Source organism: Sceloporus undulatus, chromosome 2 (genome assembly GCF_019175285.1).
Source record: "Sceloporus undulatus isolate JIND9_A2432 ecotype Alabama chromosome 2, SceUnd_v1.1, whole genome shotgun sequence".
Lineage (NCBI taxonomy): Eukaryota > Metazoa > Chordata > Lepidosauria > Squamata > Phrynosomatidae > Sceloporus > Sceloporus undulatus.
Genome location: NC_056523.1, coordinates 67,941,352 through 67,966,999, shown reverse-complemented (window position 1 = coordinate 67,966,999; position 25,648 = coordinate 67,941,352). Strand labels below are relative to the sequence as shown.

General features: G+C 38.6%; 1 protein-coding gene across 1 annotated transcript in view; it reads left to right on the top strand.

The window, feature by feature from the left end:
- IARS1 (isoleucyl-tRNA synthetase 1) overlaps positions 1-25,648 on the top strand; it is a 125,897-nt gene that overhangs the window by 57,497 nt on the left and 42,752 nt on the right. Inside the window, 10 exon segments of the mRNA XM_042449814.1 lie at positions 1,240-1,366; positions 2,936-3,009; positions 3,833-4,027; positions 6,448-6,534; positions 6,942-7,025; positions 11,240-11,387; positions 16,411-16,531; positions 18,311-18,402; positions 18,593-18,670; positions 19,859-19,980. Of these exon segments, the coding sequence (XP_042305748.1) occupies positions 1,240-1,366; positions 2,936-3,009; positions 3,833-4,027; positions 6,448-6,534; positions 6,942-7,025; positions 11,240-11,387; positions 16,411-16,531; positions 18,311-18,402; positions 18,593-18,670; positions 19,859-19,980 (1,128 nt within the window).

Sequence of the window (25,648 nt, the reverse complement as noted above, 5' to 3'; positions counted from 1 at the left end):
GGTGTGACTTCTGGACTCTTAGGATGCATGCATCATTGAAACACCATACCTCCACTGTGACTCGAAGCAGCTTTATTTTGGCTGTCTGTAACAGGCCCATGGTTTCTCTTTAAAGTTAGACCTTCGTCTTGTTGTTAGTCTCAACTAAAATAGAATTTACACAAGTGACTTACCAAGTTCCACTGCATTTTGCACTAGTTCAGCTTCTGAATCTTTTCAAAGAGCTCAGCCCCATGTGGGGTACATTATAGTCATCTCATTTGAAGGGCATCTTGTCAAGAAAATGGTCAACTAGTATAAGATGTTTATAGAGCCCTGGTGACGCAGTGGTTAAATGCTGGTACTGCAGCCACAATCCTGTAAATTTGATCCTAAAGGAGGCTCCAAGGTCCACTCAGCATTTCATCCTTTCATAGGTCGGTAAAAGGAGTACCCAGCTTGTTTGTGGCAATTGGCTTACACATTGTAAACTGCTTAAGGATGCTAGTTCACTGATAAGTGGTATAGAAATGTACTTGCTATTGCTATATAGTTGGCCCTCCACATTTCCAGCTTTGACTTTTGCGGATTTGATTATTTGCTGTTTTGATTAATATGTTCTCTCTAGGAATCTCTAGGTCCTCTAGTGCAACTCTTCCAGAAGTTGACCATAGAGTTGTGTTGGAGAACCTAGAAGATCCTAGAGAAAAACTTGTCTAGGCATTTGTATGTCCTCCAGCATGATTCTGTGATAAACCTGTGGCAGATATTGACCATAGAGTTGTACTGGAGGCCCTGGAGATTCCTGGAAAGGTGTTTTCTTAGGTAAAAAGAATAGTAGTTTTTTTTTTATTTGTGGTTTTTCCACCTTTACGGGGTCCTTAAACCCTAACCCCAGTGAATGTGAAGGGACCACTATATTGTAAAGTAGAGAGAAATATATACTGCATATACTCATGTATAAGTCTAAAAATTTTAGTCAAGAATTGACATCAAAAACCTGGATCAACTTAGTACTGTACTTTCCTTATCAAAAGGAAGGGGGAAAGGAGCCATCTCCTTCACAGGAGAGTGGCAAGAGACAACAGCTTAGTCTGTCCTGGGAGTTTCTTTTAGAAACAACAGCCTTGTTGGAAATGCCCTCGACCTACACATGAAGTCCACTTATAGTCGATTATATATGGTATTGTGTTTTCTCTCTTATACACATGCACATACACTTAATTTTTAATTATTTTTTATTCTGTTTCTAAAAATTAGGGTTCCTGACTTTGTGAAAGAGAAGCGTTTTGGAAACTGGTTGAGAGATGCACATGACTGGGCTATTTCACGGAACCGATACTGGGGAACACCTATTCCATTGTGGGTCAGTGATGACTTTGAAGAGGTGCGTTGAGAACAAGATTAGAATGTGTGAAGATTGTTTTATTAGAGTTGTTGTTGTTTTTATTTCATGTACAGAATGTTCATTGTATTGTGCCTCCAAGACATGTCCAACTGATGATGACCCTAAGGTGGACCTTTTACAGGGTTTTCTTGGCAAGATTTGTTCAGAGGAGGTGTGCAGCTTCGTTCTTCTGATGCTGAGAGAGTGTGACTTGTCTAGGGTCACCCAGTGGGTTTCCATGGCTGAGCATGGATTCAAATTCTAGTTCTTAAGAGTCGCAGCCCAACATTCAAACCACTGCACCTCACTGGCCCATATAGACTGTACTATACTGCAAATGATATAGATAAACAGTATGATTCTGTTGCAGCTTTAGCAGATGGAATGTCATTAACTGACAGCTGCATAATACATATTTTCCCTGCTATTACTAAAAAATGGAAGTGTTTCTGATTTTGACCAAATACAAAAATGACTGAGAAACTGGAGAAGAAACTGCTAAAACTAAGCAGTTCATTAGGCCAAAAGTTTAAAGAACTGAACAGGCCATACAAAATGTTATGTGTGTGTATGCAGTTTCAAGTCACCTGCTGATTTATGGCAACTCCTATTGATTGCATAAGGTTTTCTTAGGCAAGGACTATTCAGAGGATCTGGTGCCTGTAGGCTATTTGGGCTATACTAAATGTTTGCATCTGAATAACAACTGAATTGTAGTGCCTTCCATTGTATTAGAACTATAGAATCATTGCAAGTGTGAAACTGTAGCAAAATGTTGCAGTGCATTCTTGTATGTTAACAAGACTCCCAGGTAGTGTGGAACAGGACCATTTTATTTTTTGAGACTAAGACACATGCTCTTTTCTTACCTTGAATGGTTCCTCTGCTATGTTATGTAGTGCTAAAAGCCTAAGGACCAGAGTTTGTTCCCAGCTTGGAACCTCAAAAACCTATTGCCATATAACTAGGAATGGAAACGATAATGTGCAGGTGGGGAGGGAAGAGGGTTTTTTGAAACTATTACAGTTTGGTCCCCCCATATTACACATTGTACTAAATCAAATCCCCAACAGATATGGATTTTTGTCTTTTTTCTTTCATCTAAAGCATTAAGTGGCTCAACTGTAATGAGTATCTCAAGTCCTCAACAGTAGATCAGATTCACATCTTAATCAAGTCAGCTTAACAGTTCTTTCAGCACAGAGATGGCCAGTATTGACCAGTCTTTTACGCACACGTGTGTGTGTGTGTGTGTGTGTGTGTGTGTGTGTGTGTGTGTGTATGTGTACATACCTTCCCAAAAAGTGGAGCAGGGGGACAAAACCAGACAGAAGTCTTTGGAAGTTCTCTTCTTGTTTTGAAAAAAAATAAATGACATGTTAATGTTTCAACCCTACAACCTGTTTTGCACATTCAAACTGTTAGTTTTTAAGGGAAAGAAGTTTTGAAATGCACTCATCTTCTTTGTGGCTCAGGATGCTGTTCCCACATTTTTCTTGTTATTTCTGCCTCTGGTAATCCCCATTAATCCTTCATTAACTGATGTGTACTTGTAATAAACTCCAACAGGTGGTCTGCATTGGATCTGTAGCAGAACTGCAAGAATTATCAGGAGTGAAAATAACAGATCTCCACAGAGAAAGGTTAGTGTCTGTGGCTAAAATCAATTGGAGCTTATTAGTATGGTGCTCACATAACCATGCTGAATCCTTTGTAAAAATATATACGTTAAAAAAAAATAGAATATGGAAATGCTGCTTGTCCAATCCAGCAGGATAGTTTGGGAAGACTAATCAGCTGCTGTACGATACCCTCAAATATAGCCAGCCTGTAACACTCCAATTTAGGTCTCCTGTGTTGGTGCCATATCTGTTAAATTGACTTTGATTTATATAACCATGTGAATGCGACACCATGAGCTATAGTCATTAACAGCTCTCTTCAGGTTTTACAAATTCTGGGATGTGACTTTCTTTATCAAATCAATCCATCTGTAATGCAGTCAGCCTCTTTTCCTACTGTCTTCCATTGTGCCAGTCATTATTGTCTTTTCCAGTGAGTCATGTCATGTCATAAGATATCCAAAATATGATAGCCTCAGTTTAGACGTTTTAGTTTCTAGCGAAAGTTTCAGGCTTGGTTTGCTATAGGACCCATTTGTTTGTCTTTTTGGTGGTCTGTGGTATATTAGGGTACTCCTCAGTAATCATTATTTAATTCAAGAGTTTATTTGTAAATATAAAAGCTGACATCTACAAAATTTATACTAAATGAGTAAAATCCTTAAAAATCCAAATTTTATATTGAAATATAATTATTGGAATATCTGTGAAAGCTTAATAAAATTGCTGGACATAGAATGTCCAAATTGCCAACTCTACCTGTAAATGGGTTATAAGGCTAATTTTCTGCTTGGGAATGGAAATTCAGTATCTAAGCTGTTGCTGGCATGTATTTTCTTCTTAGTGTTGATAACATCACCATCCCTTCACGCTGTGGCAAAGGTGTATTGCATCGTGTTCCAGAGGTATTTGACTGCTGGTTTGAAAGTGGAAGCATGCCTTATGCACAAGTCCATTATCCATTTGAAAACAAGAAAGAATTTGAAGATGCTTTTCCTGCTGACTTCATTGCTGAGGGCATTGACCAAACAAGGGGATGGTAATTTTTTTTTAATATATGCAAGATTAGACAAGTGTTGTGTGCATTTAGCATCCTGAATGATCTTAAAACAGTGGTTTAAATATTATTCCTTTAACATTTATATTACTTATAATAAACACTCAGCTAATAAGTTTCACAGACCTAAATTTGTGAATTAAAAAAAGTGTTAGTTACTTCAGATTTTGTGTAAATTAATTTTACTTCCATATAGTTGATCTAATAGATAAGTAATTGGGTCCAGATTTGCTTTGGAATAGGAAGTCCATAGCAAAATGCAGTTAGCTGTGCTTGTCTGGTGCAAGATTCAAACAAAACTGAGTGTTAAGTTAATCCATACTTGACAAAATACTTGGTTGTGAAATGGATACAAGGAAATAACTTGTTTAGGAGCAGTTTCCTGGTTCAAGATACAGGACAGGGCATGCCAGTGCTTATATTATGCTATCAATTGCATGTTCAGTATGTGGCTAAAACAAAGATCAATAAATGGTATCTACGTTCCACCTTCCCCTTAAGAAGAGGAAACAAGTTATAGTCCTCAAAACAGATGAGAGTAGCTTGCATATGATTCCTGGGCAAGTTACCTTCCGGGTATGTTACCGTCGTTACCTTGCAGGCCCTGCATGTATCTTGATCTGAAGTAGTGAAAGCATTACATCATGCAAAATATTTGCAAGTATGATGTGAGCCATTGTGCAGATTTCATTTGTGGTTTAATTCGGATGTGTGAACTCTTTAGCTTCTGTTTCCCTGCAACCAAAAGCAATCCATGGGCTCATTTCTCTGGTTTGTGGGGCAAAAGACAAACTGGAATACTAGGCATTAACAAAATAATAAGCAAATCATAGAAAAAGTTTGTGATTGAACCACTTGTGCTTGTAGTATGACTAGTGGGCTAGCAATCTCTAGCCTGCTTCCTCATCCTTGTTTTGGCTTGTTGTTGCATGTGAATGTAGTCAATACCTTTCACTTGTTAGATTTTCGGTTGAACAACTTGATTATATTTAAAGGTATGTTGTACAATTATATATGACATTGTAAACTCTCCTGCACATGTCTAAATACAGTGGTACCCCGGGTTACGAATTTAATTCGTTCCGCGGCGCCGTTCGTAACCCGAAAGATTTCGCAACCCGAAAAAAGGCTTTCCGCTAGCGCTGGAAAGCCGCGGCTTTTAAATTTCGTGCCAAAAAGCGCCGAAACACACCAAAAAAAATTTCGTAACCCGAAAAATCTTTCGTTACCCGGAACAGTTTTTTTCCAAGCTAACTTTTTCGTACCCCGGAAATTTCGTAACGCGATCAATTCGTATCCCGGGGTACCACTGTAATTTTATATTATTTTACATGATATTTTAATTGTTTGATTGTAATATGTTTCTAGAATTTTAATTTGTGAGCCGCCTTGGGTCCCTTTCGGGGAGAAAGGTGGGATAAAAATCAATCGATCAAACAATACCCTAAAAGCACCAGATCCTGTCTGATCTTGGAAGTTAAAGAGGATCAACCCTGGTTAGTACTTGGGCTAAGACCACTAATGAATATGAGGCACTGTAGACTCTATTTCAGAGGACGCAAATGGCAAAACCACCTTAGAGTAGTCCTTGCCTAAGAAGACCCTATAAAATTCATTGGGTCGCCACAAGACAAGCAACTTGAAGATGCATGTGTGCACACACAAATTCCTTTTTGTGTGTTTTGCTCAGTCATGTCTTTCACTCAATCCACCTATAATGTGGTCCTCCTTTTCTTCCTGCTGCCTTCCACTTTACTGAACATCTTTTCTAATGAGTCTTGTCATCTCATGATGTGTCCAAAGTATAATAGCCTTAATTTAGTCATTTTGGCTACTAGTGAGAGTTCCAGCTTACTTTGCTCTTGGACCCATTTAATTATCTTTTGCCTGTCAGTGGTGTCTGTAGACCCTCCAGTACTGCATTTCAGATGAAATGATCCACCCTCATCTTTCTTTACTGTTGAATGTTCACATTTATACATAGTAATTAATCATAACTGGTAATGTTCCTTTGATGTAGTCAGTTTTCTTTTATAATACTAATTGACTTCACAGCAGGAGTAGATCCGAAGGAGAATCCAGAAATACTTAGACCTTATTACTGCATATCCATGGCATGTTTTATGCTTTTAACCAGAGTGCAACACTTTGTCAAAAAAAAAAAATGACTTGCTAATACTAGAAGCTAATAACTGAAGTTATTAATATAAGTTCAAGTTTTTCCACAGCATTCTGAATAATAAGAATATTACCTTGTGTAGTGAATACCATAATTATTCTCAACGACCCCATATTTCTGGTTTTAAATATACAGGAAAGCTTCTGCACAGTTCATTTGGAATGTGAAAGCTAAACATGGAATCAACAAGCCTAGAAGTTGCTGTTTTTACTTTGTTTTTCAGGTTTTATACTTTGCTCGTGTTGTCCTCAGCTCTTTTTGGGAAGCCTCCTTTCAAGAATGTAATTGTAAATGGCCTAGTTCTTGCCAGGCAAGTATGATGATAATATTAATACGCTCTGTGAGGCATTTCTGATTCTGAGGTGCTGAATGTTTCACTTGTAACTAAATATTCATTTGTAACTGAATATCCAACTATTTGAACCACCATTATTTTACTTAGAAGAGTCTATTTTAATTTTAAAAATATTTCCAGTTGTGAGTAGAATAAAATATAGAGCTATAGTAAATCATAATGATTGATCTGTTAAGCCACAAAAACAATGTTTTCCCCCATCTGTATTCTGTAATTCATTTATTGTTAAAGTCTGTTGCATTTCAAGGAATAGTACATTCTCTCAAAAAAATGGTGGGCTGAATTCCCAAAAATGACTGGATTAACTAAGAACTCTGCCACCAAAGCATGTTTTGTCAGTCCTTGTTTTTATTTTCTTCTAGTGATGGGCAAAAGATGAGCAAACGTAAGAAGAATTACCCAGATCCAACAAATATTGTAAACTCTTATGGAGCTGATGCATTGAGGTGAGAACCTATTGGTATTTTTTTTAAAATATTCTGTAAACATTTTCATGTCTTCTCTTTAGGGTAGTGGTACCCAAACTCAGCCATGTTGGCCGATAGGATTCTGGGAGCTGAAGTCCAAAATCTCTTAAAGGGCACAGTTTGGGGATCACTTTAGCCAAAGTGTGGTGATTTGCAAGTTGCTTTGGTTTGCCCATGTGCTCTTCCTGTAATGGCTGTACATGTGTGCTTTTTCTTTCTTTTTCTTTCCTGAACTTTTGAGACCCTGACTGAAGAGGAAGAGGCACATTAAGAAAGAATTATTGCACATGTCTAAAACAAATAATACTATGGCATGCAAAAATGAGAACTGAGAAATAGTGAGGCGTCTTGATGGACTTGTGGAGTTAACATGGAATGTTTTGAAGTTGGTCATGAAACTTCTTCATCTACTACTACTACTATTATCCAGTGACTCAAGGGCTACATATGTCCCCTAAATCGACTTCTGTGTCCTGGGCACCTCCCAACATGCTCCACTGATAGGAAGGAAGGACAAGACTCCACAGTATTTCTCTAAAATGACCCTCCTACCCTTTTTACACACACACACACACACACACACTCACACACTTTTAAGATGGAGGGTTGATCCTTGGGGTGCAGAATTATTCAGTTCTTAGAGCCCCAAAGCTTGCCTAGTGCTACTTAAACACACAACTCAATCCCAGATTATTAGTTTATCAGGCATATGCTTATTGGAATTTTTATTGGTAGCCACCATGATGCAAAACTACAGATGGGCAAGTTACTGCCATGGTCCATTGTAATTGTACTTCTCCCCAGTGGTGAGGTGGCCACTTTATACAAGCTGGGCTACTGAAAAAGATTTAGATGACCCTAACAAGGTATTTTGAGGCAAGCTTATCAGTGGACATGTGAAAATATTCAGAAAGTTTGGGAGCTAGGCATGTATTTACTGAAATATAGACTGATTGATTTGCGAGTCATGCCAAAAGCAGTTGATTTGGGACTATCATAAAAGTGTCCTATAAATACTTTTCATCATAAAGTCCATTAGATATTTTAATCAGACAACCTTGAAAGGATGTTGACGTAGAGATGTAATGGCTATCTTCTTTTAAAGTATTTAATATTCCTAGATGAAATGGGAGAGTGTCTATACCTGTTCAAAGCAAATGGAGTAGAAGAGCTAAGTGGGTTATTACCAGTTATTATCATATATTTCTTTTCTATATGAACCAAAGATATAGTTTTTTAATATTCCAATGACTTCAAAAATATGATAGCTGTACTGTTTTCCTTTTAAAATGCTGCATTTTAAATATGGGGCTTGCGGAATAGACTGTCACAGATTTCAAAACATTGTTTTAACTGAAATGAAAATCTCAAATTCTCATGTGTATTCATTATTGTTTTTCTTTTTCCAATTAAGATAAAACCTATCTTTGCCTGCTGCCTGCCTGATACATGCACACTAATGCCTTATTTATAGATATGCTCACTGACACACAGACAATACAAAATATTAGGTTCATGTAAGGAGAGAGCTCCAGTTTAATTGTCTGAACTTATCTGAAGTACTTGATGTCAAGCATTTGATGTGTTCTGTTTATAGAATAAGCTACTTCTGACTTTCTTGTGGGTTTTTGCTTTTCTGTACCAAGCTAATTTAGCTTCTGTGGAAAAGATTTTTTTCTCCTTATGCAAATTTTAATTAAGTACTGCAAAAATATCCTCCTTTGCTTATTGGTAAATGCAGTACATTTGAACAGCTGTAAACGTAAGCTGCTTAAGAAAAGCAGAGAGCTCTAGATGGGAGTAGGGGCAGCATGTATTGAGGGAATTTCTTGCTGGTGTTCTGAATCACAATTTGTAAAACAGCTGTGAGAGCCAGTGTGGTGTAGTGTTTTGTGTGTTGGATTAAGGGGTGAAACAGACTGGCTCTAAAAGCTGACTTCGCAGCAGCTTGGGAGTGTGTTGGTTAGATACCCTGGTTAGATACCCATGCCCCCAAGATGCCCAGAAGTTGCCCAGCTGCCCAGACATGAGCCAGCCTCTGGGCTCTCCTGGAGCACAACATTTACACGCCACACACTGCAGGAGCTGTGTAAAGCCATGGTGGGTCAGGAAAAGCTGGCTTTTTGCCAGCACAAAAAGGAGCGGCAATTTGCCGCTTCTTTTTGGGTCAGCAAAAAGGCAGATTGGAGCTGTGGCATGTGGTTGCCATGGCCCCAATCTTGCTTTCTCAGGGATGGCTCCAGGCCACCCTTTTGGAGAAGTCTGTTCCAGCACTATGACTCTGAAGACCAAATCCCCACTTGGCCATAGAAACCCACTAGATGAGCTTGGGCAAGTCACACTCTCTCAGCCTTAAAGGAAGACAAGATCAAACCTTGCCAAGAAAACCCAGTGATAGGTTCATCTCAGTTTCACCATACTGTATATCAGAAGTAACTTGAAGGCACACAGCAACGTCTTCAACCACTAGAATTGCTCTTAATATAAATTAATAATAATAAATCGTTTATTTATAGCCCGCCTTTCCTTGAGATCAACAAACGATAAATAAAAACAATACAATATCAATATTAAAACCAAGAATTAACAACACAGATTAAAAACCGTACAATGTGAAATTTTATGTTCTTAATACCATAGCATTGGGTCCTTAGCTAAAAAGTTTTTAACTATTCTAATTGTAGCATTCACATTAAGAGTAAAATTGTAAAATTGAATGAAAAAACACTACCTTGGTATGGTTTCTGTTCACTTTTGTTATGACACACTTTTTCAGCCAAGTGATATTCAGGACATTTTTGCATAATACCAGATGCTAGAAAGTACTCTGGGATCCAAGTATATCAGAGTCGATAGGTTAAATGAATTATTGCTAATGAGCTTTCCCAATGAAATTGTTCTGATTATTCTTCTAGGGCCTCAGGTACATGAGAGGAATACCTGACTCTTGTTCAGTTAAAAAAACCACATTCATCTGCAATGTCTCTTGCAGTAGGGAATTTAATGGCCCTGTGATGCTGTTTTTAATGGAGCATTTGTATGATATTTGGCATATTGACACTGTGAAATAGCTTTTAATCCCTATCAGTTAGGCATTAGAACAGTGGTTTTCAATCCGTGGGTCACAACCCCTTTGGAATCGAATGACCTTTTCACAGGGGTGTCTTAAGACCATCAGAAAACACATATTTCTGATGGTCTTAGGAACCGAGACAAAAATAACTTTATGGTTGGGGGGTCACCACAACATGAGGAACTATATTAAAGGGTTGCGGCATTAGTAAGGTTGAGAACCACTGCATTAGAATATACATTCAGCATTTGATTCGGGGATGGATATTAAACTGACAGATTCTTAGGCTCCCCTTTTATCTCACTAAAATAGATTTCATCCACATTTCTTAGAGGAAGCTTTAAATTTATATTCTATTTTTGTTGTGAATGATGAACAACTGATTGCCTTCAGTATTGTTTGTGTAAGATACATAAACAGCCAACAGATCGTTTTATTTTTTCTCGTATACCAATGACTACAATTTTATTTCTTCATTGTAATCAAGTTTTAACCAAATTCCTTACTTTAGGCTATGTATACTTTCTTAGGAGTAAGCCCCAATGAATGCTGTATGGCCTTCTTTCATGTAAACATGGATAGGGTTGGTTTTCTTTCATTATGCATAGTATATAGATATAGTTTGCTTTCTGTCCAAAAGCCATCATGCCATAGGTAAAATGAAATCATTATTTCAATAGGATGATGTTTGAAGTTAGTTTGAGAATATAGTTTAGGAGGAGAATAAATAGAAATCTCCAGATAGACAGGGCTGTTGCTAAAAAGGTTAAAGCCTTTTTACATACCAGCGGGTTGAGAGAGAAAAAATGGTTTGCAGTTGTGTTAATGGTATTAAGAACATAAAATTTCACATTTAAACAAAACGTTGTTCTGCATTGATAATAAAATAACTTAAATTTAAAAAATATTTCTGAAGAAAATTAACATTTTATTGAGTGGAGGTTGTGTTTTAGCAACTTCTAAGGATCTCTCTCATACTGAACAAAATTTTGGAGCGTCTATATATTTTCTGTTCTTAGGTGAAGGAGTTACATCAGTTATGTTAAAGGGGTCTGGTGAACATTCTTAAAAGGCAGAACAAGTTTTCATTACACTGTTCTATTTCTGTGTACTTCTGCAGGCTATATCTTATCAATTCTCCAGTGGTAAGAGCAGAAAACTTGAGGTTTAAGGAAGAAGGAGTAAGAGATGTACTGAAGGATGTCTTCCTGCCATGGTACAATGCATATCGCTTCCTTGTACAGAATGTTGTCATTTTGCAACTTAAGGTATGAAGCTTTGATATGTTGCCAAGAACAACAGTCCTTTTTTCTTATCATTATTTTACTGTGGTTATTGCTATTAAATCTCTAAATGTAAAGCATGCCACCCTTTACATTTCATCTTTTTAGCGTTTTCTTTAACAGAAATTGAATGCCAAAGCAACAACCACATTAGCCTGCTCTCTTAATGAAAGATGGGTCTGGTATGACTCATATGAAATAAATTAGTGGAGTTTAAAAATGAAATGAAGCTGTGGTTTATCATCCTCTCATTTTCTTTGTCAGAGTCAATGATGTAATTTATGTCTTTCCACAAAGAATTTTTACTGGTCCAGATGATAGACATTTTCCAGTCCAATGTGAAGTTGAAGGCTTTCACAATGGGCATCTGTAGTTTATTGTGAGTTTTTCGGGCTATAAGACCATGTTCTGGAAGAGTTTATTCCTGATTTTTCCCCAGCAGCTGTGGCTGGTATCTTCTCTGAAAATGCTATTCTTCAGTCCATCTCAAGGAGGTGGATGATTTGGATCAGGAAACATTTTGTTGGAGGGCTTTCTTCTTTGGTCAGTTTGGTCTCTTAAAGAAGTGGCTTCAGGTTGCAGTTGGTTTCTGCTATCCTGAACTCTTGAAGAAAAGAAGCAGTGCAGTGACTAAGAAAGCCCACCTCCTCAGGATGAGGAGTCATATTATTATTACTTTTATTATTATTATTATTATTATTATTATTATTATTATTATTATTATTATTATTATTAAACTTTATTTATATAGTTCTGTCGATAGAGCCTGCATTGTCAGCCCTTTCACCCATTGTTGGCCACAGAGGCTCTGCACACTGTTTTTCCACCCTCTGTGCTCCTCCTCGAAGCTCTTGCCAAGATACAGGGAAAGCACAGCAATTATTCTGGTGACACCACCCTGGTGACAATGATGGTTGTTCACTGTGTCTCATTAAAGATCACAGTTTTAGGCTTTGTTTCTCAAACATAGTCCTGAATTTGGCTTCATGACAGTCATGTTCTGGTGGAGATATTTTCTTTCCCATTTAAAGAAGCCTGAAAAATAAAATGCACACTGGCTCCCCACCCAGAAGGAGGGCTATTGGAACTGAGAGGTCATTTGTGAGACAACGGCCCACTTAAGATTTCTCTTGGGGGTATTTTTTGCTTCAATGGAAAAAGGAATGGAAAATTTGCTGAACATTTGTTTCTTCTTCGTATCTCAGCTGTTATAAAAATTGAAGTTTTATTCTCTAGAAGGTTAAGCTTTTTTTATACTGAAGTCTATAACTCTAAGTGAAGGATAAATGCTCTATTTCATTCAGTACCATTTAATAACTCTGTCTCTGGACTGACAGTAGTATATAATTTTGTATCAGAATGGTAACAAATAAGCAATAAAGTAAGACAATGTTTGATTTGTATAATTTCAGTGAGAGCAAAAACAACAACCCTTTAACTTGATACCTTTACATCGTATTTAATCATGAAATCTTAAAATCAACAATAGCAGCTTATTTATTTGGCAATCTTATGGAAAATTCCAGACTGGACAGTGACCAAAATTTTAAAACTCTTCTTGTTAGTCAGCGTTTAAATCCTAGTCTGTTCCCTTAGCAGCTGTTGCTAAACGATTGCCTTTCAAACAATTTGTCAAGGAGAGGACATGGCAGATGGGTTCTCCGATAAGGGAAGTCTCCTTCTCAACACATACATTGTATTAGCATATGCACACTCTACTTGCAATGGGAAATAGATAATGTGTAGAACTTGTAATTACTCACCTCATAATACAAGAGATTCTAAAATCACTTTGGAGACTTCATAATGAAGGCAGAAGATTTCAATAAATAGTAATGAAAATTGCTTTACATTTTTAGCAGTCACCTCTGGAAGGAGAGCTTTTGAGTCTCATAATTAATCAGCTATTTCTGAGGGTCCCCAGTGTTCATAATACTCTTCTTCATTTTCCCTAATATTTTTACATTTAAAAAAAATCAAACTAAATGTTGGTGCCAGCATATAAATTACGTGACATCTTTCACACTGAGTAGAGTTAGGCCTGGAAGATGTATTTGCATAACTGTGTCATTCTCAGGCATTTTGACAATTGTATCAAAAAAGGACCCCATAATTGTAGAATTTTGGCTCAGAATTATTTAAAGGTGTGCTATTATTTGTATGTCCCCTGCTTGTTCGGCAATCCAAGCATCATGGTGCATATTCCGTTTCATTTAGCCTTTTAAGCCTGTGTTAAAATTGCTGTCTACCAAACAATTTACCTAGAGCGCAAATGGCAGAGACATCAGGACTTAGCCGACATGACACTCCTGGACTTTCTTTTGAAGGACTACAGAGTGGTGATAATCGCAGCGAAGAATTCGTTCTTTTCTGCGCGTATCGCGTCCACGGAGTCGCGTCCAGCAGAGCTGTTCAGGGTTGTGAGGGAGCTTACTCAACTCCCTCCTTCCCTGAACCCTATTTTGGAACCATCTAAAGCCTGCTGTGACGAGTTTAACAACTTCTTCGCAGATAAAATCTCTCGGATAAGGGCTGATCTTGACGCCAGTGTTAGTTCAGAATCTAGAGTAGAGGTATCCAGAGCTTCCATGGACCCTGTTGTTCTGGATCACTTTGAGTCTGTTAATACCGAGGATGTGGACAAGATCCTTCGAAGTGTTAGGAAGACGACTTGCTCTCTCGATCCCTGTCCTACATGGCTGACAGCTCAAGGGGGAGCGGTTGTAACAAATTTGTTGCACCGCATTATTAATTCATCCTTCAGGGATGGGCAGTTTCCATCTACTCTGAAGACGGCCATCGTAAAACCTTTGTTAAAAAGCCCTCCCTTGACCCCCTAATTCGGAACAATTATCGGCCTGTCTCGCTGTTGCCATTTTTAGGGAAGGTGATCGAGAGGGCAGTTGCCTTTCAGCTTCAAGGGATCTTGGAGGAGACGGATTATCTGGACCCATTTCAAACCGGCTTTCGGGCGGGCTATGGAGTTGAGACTGCCATGGTCACCTTAGTTGATGATCTCTGTCTGGGCATGGACAGGGGGAGCGTGTCCCTGTTACTGCTCTTGGACATCTCAGCGGCCTTCGATACCATCGACCATGGTATCCTTCTGGGACGCCTGAGGGAGTTAGGTATCGGGGGCTCTGCTTTGCAGTGGTTCCGTTCCTACCTCTCGGGCAGATCCCGGATGGTGGAGCTGGGGGACTGTCGCTCCGATAGGAGGGCCCTGACATCTGGAGTCCCTCAGGGAGCGATTTTGTCCCCTATGCTATTTAACATTTACATGAAGCCACTGGGAGGGATCATCCGGAGACACGGGGCGCGGTGTTATCAGTACACTGATGACACCCAAATAGTCTTCTCTGTGTCTCCGACTGATGCAGTAACTAAGGATGGCATCTCTCCTCTAAATGCCTGCTTGGAGTCGGTAATGGGCTGGATGAGGGAAAACAGACTCAGCCTGAATCCAGAGAAAATGGAAGTACTGGTGATTGGCTCTCCTGGCCCGGGTAAGGAAATTTTTCCACCTGTCCTAAATGGGGTCACGCTCCCTGTGAAGGACTCTGTTCGCAGTTTGGGGGTGCTTCTGGACTCGTCGCTTCACCTTACTGCTCAGGTGGATGCGACGGTCAGGAGCACCTGCTATCAGCTTCGGCTGATACGCCAACTGCGACCCTTCCTTGGCCGGGGGGGGACCTTGAAACTGTTGTACATGCTCTGGTAACCTCTCGATTAGATTTCTGTAATGCTCTCTACATGGGGCAACCCTTGTACCAAACCCGGAAGCTTCAATTAGTGCAGAATATGGCTGCTAGGCTGGTTACTGGATGTTCCAGGGCCAGCCATATAACGCCAGTCTTGAAAGATCTTCATTGGCTGCCTATTTGCTTCTGGGCCAAATACAAGATGTTGGTTATTACCTATAAAGCCCTAAATGGCTTGGGCCCAGGGTACTTGGAGGACCGCCTCTCCCCATATAATCCGCCCCACACACTCAGATCGGGTGAGAGACATCTATTAAGAGTTCCAGATGCTCGTTATGTATCAACTCGGAGGGCTTTTTCTATTTCAGCCCCACAGCTCTGGAACTCCCTCCCCAATGAGCTCCGTACTTCCTCCTCCCTTGATATTTTTAAGAAGGATCTAAAGACCTTCTTGTTCCGCCAGGCTTTCCCCCCATGAGCCTTGTCTGTCATTCTTTCCCCCTTGGCAGTGTTATGTTGTATTCCATTCCACACAGCCATTTGTATGGGGAGCTGTTTGGTTGTCTATTGTTGTTATTGTTAATTGTTGTTATTTGCTGGGGGTACTGGGGTTTGTGATGTTTTTAACTGTTTTTATCTCTTGCTGTGCACCGCTGTGATCCTTGGAATAGCGGTATATAAATAAAAATTATTATTATTATTATTATTATTATTATTATTATATAATAGGGCTGAAATGAAGTGTGTTGTCATACCTAGTTGATGTGAGAAACATCCAAATGGAGAAGTCCTTGTTTACAAACCTTGAAAGCAGCCATTTCTGACTTTCAAACTATTGACACTTATGAAAGGAAATGAAGCTATCACAAGATAGAGATATTATTCTTCTTGGTACATACTGAAAGCTGCTGTTCTCACAGTATGTTATGACAAAATTGAACAGTCTTCCAAATGATGTTCGTTTCAGATGTTTTTGTCACAGAAGCAGAAGAACTCTAGAAATAATTCTTTCTTATTGACACACAAGCTGTGTATGCATACATGGGTCCCATTTTTGGAAATGAGTTGAGATATGAATCTCAGTACAGTAATAAAAAATACAGTGTGCATAATGTTTGTGACTAGGTCTGGAGACCTTTGTAATTTTGTATTTAGATTGTAGCACAGTTCGAGACAGGGATGTTTGCAGTACATATGAATAAGTTTCTTCTTTACATTTTCTGTCTAGGATAAATAGCTAAGTGTGGAGTCCTTTTTTCATTTCAAAATTATAATACTGCCATAGCTTTTTCTACTCATATTCATAGGAAGATGGAAAGGAATTCCTTTACAATGAGAACACAGTTAAGAAAAGTAACAACATTATGGATAAATGGATACTTTCCTTTACACAGTCACTGATTCAGTTCTTCAAAGTTGAAATGGCAGGTTTGTGTTTACTTATTTCTTAGATTTGTATCTGCATGCAATCTCAAATTTCCAAATTTAAATCATGTTCTTTTGGCTCATGATTTTTACAACATAGCCTGGCATATACATCTGAATGCCTATTTTTGTGGTTTCCACCCTTATATTTTAGGTTCTTCTTAGGATCATCAGATATCAGAAAACACTTAAAAGCACACAACAACAACCATCTTTTTGACTAGACATTATTTATGTATTATTTTATTTATAGTATTTATACCTCGCCTTCAGCCCTAAAGGCTCTCAGAGCGGCTTACAATTGTTATTATTTTTAATTAGACGATTCCCTGCCCTCAGGCTTACAATTTAAAAAGACACAACACAAAACGAGAAGGGAATGGTGGCGGCGAAGGGGATGAGGTCCAGCAGTTCTTCTCTCCCTCTGAGGCCTGGACCAACTAGACATAAGCCCTAATAGTGCTCAACTTTCACAGCTGTGTTTGTGAAAGGAAAATAATGTGCGCCATTTGTCTGATCTTTGCTGATGATCGTGAAATTGGCCACCATCATAGAAGAGCTTAACTTTTATAGTACATAATTTATTAAAAAAAAATAAACCACCTTATTTTTCTAGTTCCACAAACTGTGGCAACAGCGCAGCTCTTTTTGGTAGTCTGGCTAGTGTTTTCACCCCTTCCTCAGGGCATCATGGCCTGCATAATTCAAGATGGCAAAAATGGCAATAGAGGTGGGGGAGAGGAGGTATTATCTCTCACATAAACCTTATGTCTGGTATATTTCTTGGCATCAACCTCTCCTTGCCCCAATACTGCCTGCTGTGCAATGATACTTACTGTGGTGAAACGAAGCATAATAAAAAGTGATGACATTACCACAACTTTTAAATGTAAAACACATGTTCCCTGCTTTTTCACTTTTTCACATGCATGACTTTGTTGTTTGAACATACATGTGCACAACACAAGACAACCCCCTACCTTTATGAGCTGTACATCTTGTGTATGGGCATATGAATTTGCTTTGGTCACATGAAAACTCCTCATACTATACTTTCTGCATCTTTCACCTAAACCGTGAATCTGACTGAGCAAGGCCCTAATGGTGTTCCATAATAAATATGACTAAAATTCTCACTAAATTCCATGTGGGTCTGTAACAAAAGAATAATCCGCCAGAGGATGCCTTTTTGGTCACTGATCAATCCAGATTTTGGCAAATGTGCTGTGGGCTATTTTTTACTCCCTTGCACACCCATCAATTCACAGTGTATCACACTGCTGAAAACAGAAGGAACATTACATCATTTCCTGTTTCATTTTTTCTCATTTTCCAGCTGTGTTGGGGAAATGTGTGTCAAAAGGTTAAAGTAAAAAAGTGTGGAGGTAATTGTTGACATGTTAAAAATATCCTGGTGGGGATATCAAAGGCCACAAAGTGCATCCTCCTCATGGCTATAAATCATGGTTGAGAATGTGTTACCCCATAACTAGATTCCACTGTCATCTCTTCATTGAAAATATCCTTGTTTTCCATCCTTAAACAAGGGTTAGCATTGCATATATACATAAGTCGACCATGATTAGTGCCAGGAAGAAAAATGATTTATAACAAATTCGATTTTATTGTGTAGCAAGATTTACCTACATTTTTAATGCTGTGAAAGTATTAGAGCAGTATCCACCTGAATGTCTGTTTTTAAGCAGGAAAAATAAGCTAAAAGCAAAAGATTTAAAGAATGCTAACAATGTGTGGGCTTTTTTGTTGTTTCTTTGTTTACAGCTTACAGATTGTATACAGTAGTTCCTCATCTAGTTAAGTTTGTAGACATTCTTACCAATTGGTACGTCAGGATGAATCGTAGGAGATTAAAGGTAGGTTGCTGATTCCTCCAGCATATATGCATAACGCTGAAAATAGTTTGCTCTTGTGTTAATTCATATTTCATGTAAAACTCAGAACTATCTTGGTGTTTGTGCATATGAGTAAAGCTTAACATTTAGTTCTGAAAACAAATGAACAATACATTGCCTAATCTCATTTGTATGAATATTTCTTGAGTAGGGTGAAAATGGCACAGATGACTGCATTATGGCCTTAGAAACCTTATTCAGTGTTCTCTTCTCAATGTGCAGACTAATGGTAAGAATGGACTGTTATCCCATATGTGATTTGTCATGTAAACATTGGTACAAAATCTTTGGTGCTTGACACAGGCCTGTTACAGACTGCCAAAATAAAGCTGCTTTGAGTCTCTTTGGAGGTATGCTATTTAAATGATGCATGGGTCCTAAGAGTCCGGAGGTCGTACCAAAGCCACACTACATTCCTAAGCACTGTAGTGAAGCTTTGGTGCAGCTTCCGGACTCTTAGGACCCATGCATCATTTAAATAGCATACCTCCAAAGAGACTCAAAGCAGCTTTATTTTGGCAGTCTGTAACAGGCCATAGTACTGTGAAACTAAAACTCAGCTTGCACACCTCTTTTTTTTAAAGTGCAATTTTGGGGTGATTTTTGCCTGGAAATTGCACAGAATATCTCATAGTCATGTGAAAACATAATGAAATCCATCACCCACAAGCTACCCAGAACTCCCACTGTCCCCAAATGCCTATTTTTTTCCTTTGTAGACTGCCTCAAAATAGCAGTTGTAAGTGACACAACATTACTTCTGGTTTCCATTTCAAGAAGAATCAGAATAATTGACATATTTGAGCAAACTGGGTGACGGGAGCAGAATCCTCAGAGTGCTTAGAAAATGTGACAAGAAAGAAAACAAATGGTTGATGAAGACTATTCACATTGGTTATTGTACAGCAACTATGTAGAAATTAGAGTTCTCTCTACTTGAGTGTAGTAGGAGGCATGTTTGTTGGAGCATTTGGAGGACTTTTATTTCCTGCTGTTTAAAGGAGTAGGTGTCCACGTCTCTGAAGTGAACTTTCAACTTTGTTAAAAGCTTCTTTGTAAAGAGAATGAGGGTTTTTGAGGTTTTAAAGAAATCTTTTCAGGGTCCCTTGCAAATATACAGACATCAAATTGCACTAAATCTTGTAATATGATTACTTTAATTCCAGAGGAAGTTGTTCAACTGGGGAAAAAAACTTTCTGATTGAACTTTGCAGTTAGAATTCAGTCTTACTTTTTAATGCCAAATACATCTATCACATTTTGGCATGAAAATGTGGAAGAAAACTAGATTTCTAGACACTATATTTCCACTGTCAATGATATGGGCTTGTACATATACAATAATAGAATATGTAATTGGCTGCAAATATAAAACGTGCATCTGAGTAACAAGATAACCAAATTATTGTTATTTCAGGCACCATATACTCCATTTATCACTGAATTGATGTACCAGAATTTGAAGACTCTTATTGACCCAGCATATGTTCAAGAGAAGAACACTGACAGCATCCACTACCTCATGCTTCCTCAAGTTAGGTGAGGAATTCTTTTAACTTCACTGCATGACAAATCCTTGGCACTTTGAGCTGCGGGGAGATAGCCCTTTATGTATTTATAATTATGAATTGCAGAAACTTTGAAGCATTTTAATTCACCAGAATCACATCATTATTAGAGGAGCATAGATAAGAGCAATGATCTGTGGACATGTCAGAATTTTTATTAGGACTGTTGAATTTTTCATTTTTGTGTTCCTCTTTATCTGGTAGAATGGTAGAATATATGTGTTGTGCCTGTTCCTCACAGAGAGAGGCTGTAACCAGAACAGAAACAGTATGTAGGTTAAAACTGGCCATAGCTCTTTATTTGACTACACCTTAAATTTATATGGCAAAGTGATCTGGATCCCTGACTGCTTGCACATAGGTGAAAAATGTTAAGGGCTAACTAGAAGACTCTGATGCTGTCTCATGCACTAAAACTGTTTTTCTAAAGCTAAATTTCCTAATTCATTAGATAATTCATTCATATGTATAGATTCCTTCCTAGTCCTTTCCAGCTGGCAGTTAATATATTTATGTAACAAAATGGTGACCAAGAAACGAGCTCTGCTGGAGGCCTGTGTTGGTCCATCCTTATATGACTGTGGAGTTGATGAGAAGTTCTCTCTTGTGTTTTTGCTGAAGCCAAACAGCATAGTCAGTTGTCCTCAGGACGGAGGTGAAAGCTGCAGTGTTGTTCAGTAGCAGGTTAGTCCAGTTCATGGCCAGAGTATACCGGACAACTCAACCACAGGCACAAAATGTGGATTTCAAGCTGTTTTGGACTTCACCTTCCCAAAGCAGTAGTCAGCATGACCATTGGTTAGGGACTGTGGGGATTCTGGTCCAAACATTTACTGCTCCAAATTCAGTCTTGATGCTGAATTGTTGTCTGAAAAGAATTGATCATTGCTTGGAAAAACCCCACAGCTTTGATAAAGCCTACGGAAAGGAAGGTATGAGTACATTTTACAAGGGAGCAGTGAGTAAATAATAACAGAGCAGTAGCTGTGAATCAGTTCAGCTGAAGTGCTATACAGTATTTCCCTCTTTTGGTCTAGAGGGGGAAATTTTGTTTTTATGTTGGCTTTCTGATGATCTGACTGTTGCAGTTCATATGTCTAGGCAAAATTACCTGTATTCCAACTTGTGCTTGACCAGAAGGATGGAATTGACTTTGAATGCTAATTGTGGGATTTTATTTTTGTTTGTTGTCTGAATGTCTTGTATTCTCTTATTGCTTATCAGGACAGCTAATGATCATTTTCTACTGATAATCCAATGAATTAATCTAGAAGAAAGTTATTTGTGTTCCTACTAGTCATGTGTTGGATTTTTGCCCTTTAAAAGTATGGTTTTGCTGTAACATAGAATGTACATTGTCATTTTAGATGCCCTTGAACTGTTAATTGTGTAATGAATAAAAAAGATCTTTAGATATTTATAGGATTGTGACTTAATTTCTTGAATCCCAGGTGTCTTCTTGTTCTCTGCAATTAATGGTTTCATAGATGACTGTGATTCAAGAAAGTAAATTAATTTAAACAGTAGTGTGAATTGATTTACTTTGTTGACTATTTGTTTTTATAGCCACTGCATAATGAAACAGAGCTTTATCTCCCATTTGCTCTCCATTAGTTAAGCTGGTATCCCATTCTCTGGATAGTGCTGAGGAAGAACTCACATACAGTGGTACCCCGGGATACGAATGCGCCGGGTTACGAATTTTTCGGGATACGAAAAAATCCCATAGGGATTTATTGCTTCGGCTTACGAAGGTTTCTTCGGGTTACGAAAAAACCGCGGCGCTATTTTCCGCCACCGGAGGGCAGCAGAGAGCTATTTTTCCATTAGCGCCTATGGGAATTCGGCTTACGAAGGTATTTCGGGTTACGAAATTAACCGCGGAACGAATTAATTTCGTAACCCGGGGTACCACTGTATGCTCAATCTGAACCTGCTGATTAAAGGGCTTCTTCTTTTTTCTTTGTTTGTTCAGGTTATTTTTAGTGTTTGTGGCATCAATATTGATTTAATTACTCCCTTTCTCCTATACTGTGTGATGGAATTGCCCAGAAAGGAATCAGGCTGTACATGTCATGGTTACCTAGGGCCTTTTTGGACTTCATATGTGTAGCAGTAGGATTTCACTTTAATTGCCGTGGCTGCTTATTGTGGAATCCTGGGACTTAAGTAGTTTAGGGAAGGCTGTTTAAGCATTCTCAACCAAAGAGTTCCCCATTTGGGCTTTGAAGTTGTTAATTCGTAATACATCTTGTCCCAATTGTTTGAAAGCAAAATCCATCCACTTTCTTCAATTCTCATATGTGTTTTTCTTTTTCATTTTTATTTACTTAATGTGTGCTCTTGGGAGATAAAGAACCTTCTGATTTATTTGCTATTCCCAAATTACATTACATCAATAGGATTTCATTTAAGTGTTAAATGTAGTGCCAGTAATTCAATGAATCTTCTCTGTTTGGTTCAGCCAAGGAAGTCACAACCCTGGGTTTGCAATACCTGAGCATGGCTGGTGATGACTAGGGTACTCGAAGGTCTTTCATTCATGTGGTGTCATTTGCAAATAACATCAACAATAACTGTAGTTGAGATGCAACCCAATATCTTTCTATTCAATCTTGTTACATATATTAAGTAAATAATTAAGGTTGCAATTTTATGGTTCCTGAGAGGACATCTAAGGATCACAGAAGGTTGTGAATCTTTTTCTCTACAGTCAAAGGGCATACAAGATCTGCTCTTTAAGTGGGTCCTTGTTGTGGATATAAGACTGAAAGAGTGTGTGTTGAATGAATAGACAATCGGTGGATCAATCATACTCTAGAATTTTTTAAAGTGATTTTTTAAACCAACTTAGTTTAAACCAGCCAATCATTTGAGCTTCTTTCTCCTTACCATCCCACTTGTGCCCTCCATTCTGGTAGTCAAGGTCTGCTGTCTCAGCCAAGGATTTTCACTGCCCTTTCCCGGATCCGTCCCTTTTCACTTGCTGCCCCTCACTCCTGGAACCTCCTTCCCCCACAAACATGGGTCATCACCTCTTTAACCAGCTTCAAAACTGAGTTAAAGACAATACTGTTCAGGGAAGCGTTTGCAGGCATTACATGATTGTTTTCTAATGTTATTTTAATTTGTTGTCTGCTTTATTTTATTGAATGTTAACATGTACTAATATATATTATATTTAATTTTTTCGTAGAATGTACACCATAGTCTATTTTATCTATTTTAATTGATTGTATGTACAGCGCTGTGTAAATTTACAGCGCTATATAAATAAAGCATAATAATAATAATAATAATAATAATAATAATAATACAAACACTTCCAGCAGCATTACAGTGCGCCCGCGTCATATGTGTGTGCCTTTTATGTGGCTTTCAGCTTATGCTGAAAGCCGCACAACAGGGTTGCAATGGCACACGCACATCATGCATGAGCCCCATTATTTTCAATGGCGCTCGAGCATACACGCTATTTGCCTTATGTGGAGTGGTCCAGAACGGATCCCCGCATAAGGCAAGGGTGCACTGCATTTTCAGATTAATCTGTTTCATTTTGTTTTTTGCCATCTTCTTTGTTCATTTTTATTTGGTGTTTATTTCGAGTATTCATACCCTGTTCTTCAGCCCCAAAAGCTCTCAGAGTGACTTTTGTATTTAACAGACTAATTTACAAAAGAGTAGACTTTCAACAAATAAACCTTTATTCTTGCATACTAAGACTGAGACACAAACAAAATTATTTTTGTGTCTGAGACACAATAAACTTTTATTGATTTGCCCCTCCTAAAACTAGGCTGACATAGTTTCACATTTTGTCCGAATGTCTGTGGTAGGATGGCCTGGTGAAAAAAGACAGGATGCCTCTACCATTAATGGTTTGTTTTTAAAACTATTAATAGCCTATGGTGTGTACTAGGGGTTCAAGATGGCTTACAGCAAAGACGATAACTTGGCAATTTAAAATATCCCTCCAGTTTATAACATAATGCAGAACAAGACAGCAGAAAACCACAATGCTATTTCAAACAGTTGTTGTTTTGAATGGTGAATGTAATCTAGCATCTTTTGATTTTCCTGTGAGTTATAACTTAATTATATTCATTTGATATACTCAACACCTTCTTTGCCTCAGTCTTCTCAGAAAAGGCAAAGGGTGCTCAACCTGAGGATAATGGAGCAGAGGACAGGATAGGGGCATTTCAGTACAGAATAAGTAAAGAGATAGTAGAGGAACACCTTATTAATCTAAATGAATTTAAGTCTCCGGGACCAGATGAACTCCATCCAAGGGTATTAAAAGAACTGGCAAATGTAATATCGGAGCCATTGGCAATAATCTTTGAAAACTCCTGGAAAACAGGAGAGATCCCAGCAGACTGGCGGAGGGCAAACGTTGTCCCCATCTTCAAAAAGGGGGAAAAAGAGGATCCCAACAATTATCGTCCAGTTAGTCTGACATCAGTACAGTACTAGGAAAGATTCTGGAGCAGATCATTAAACAGAGAGTCTGTGAACATCTAGAAGGCAATGCCATAATCACAAAAAGTCAACATGGGTTTCAGAGAAACAAGTCATGCCAGACAAACCTGATCTCTTTCTTTGATAAAATTACCAGCTTGGTAGATGAAGGGAATGCTGTGGATATAGTATATCTTGATTTCAGTAAGGCCTTTGACAAAGTTCCCCATGACATACTTGCAAACAAGCTTGCAAAATGTGGGCTAGACAAAGGAACTGTTAAATGGATCTGTAATTGGTTGACCGGCCGAACCCAAAGGGTGCTCAACAATGGCTCCTTTTCATCCTGGAGAAAAGTGACCAGTGGGGTCCCACAGGGCTCTGTCCTGGGCCCAGTGCTATTCAACATCTTTATCAATGTCCTGGATGACAGAATTGGAAGCATACTTATCAAATTTGCAGATGATACCAAATTAGGGGGAATAGCTAATACCCCAGAGGACAGGATCAAGATTCAAAATGACCTGAATAGACTAGAAAGCTGGGCCAAAGCTAACAAAATGAAATTCATCACGGAGAAATGTAAGGTATTGCACTTAGGGCGGAAAAATAAAATGCACAGATATAGGATGGGTGACACCTGGCTGAATGAAACTACGTGTGAAAGGGATCTGGGAGTCCAAGTAGACCACAAGTTGAACATGAGTGAACGGTGTGATGCGGCAGCTAAAAAGGCCAATGCTATTTTAGGCTGCATCAATAGAAGTATAGTGTCTAGATCAAGAGAAGTAATAGTGCCACTGTATTCTGCTCTGGTCAGGCCCCACCTAGAATATTGTGTCCAGTTCTGGGCACCACAATTCAGAAAGGACATTGAGAAACTGGAGCGTGTCCAAAGGAGGGCGACAAAAATGGTGAAGGGTCTGGAAACCATGCCCTATGAGGAACGACTTAGGGAGCTGGGGATGTTTAGCCTGGAGAAAAGAAGGTTAAGAGGTGATATGATCGCCCTGTCTAAATATTTGAAGGGATGTCATATTGAGGAGGGAGCAAGCTTGTTTTCTGCTGCTCCAGAGAACAGGACCCGGAACAATGGATGCAAGCTGCAGGAAAAGAGATTCCACCTGAACATTAGGAGGAACTTCCTGACAGTTAGGGCTGTTCGACAATGGAATGCA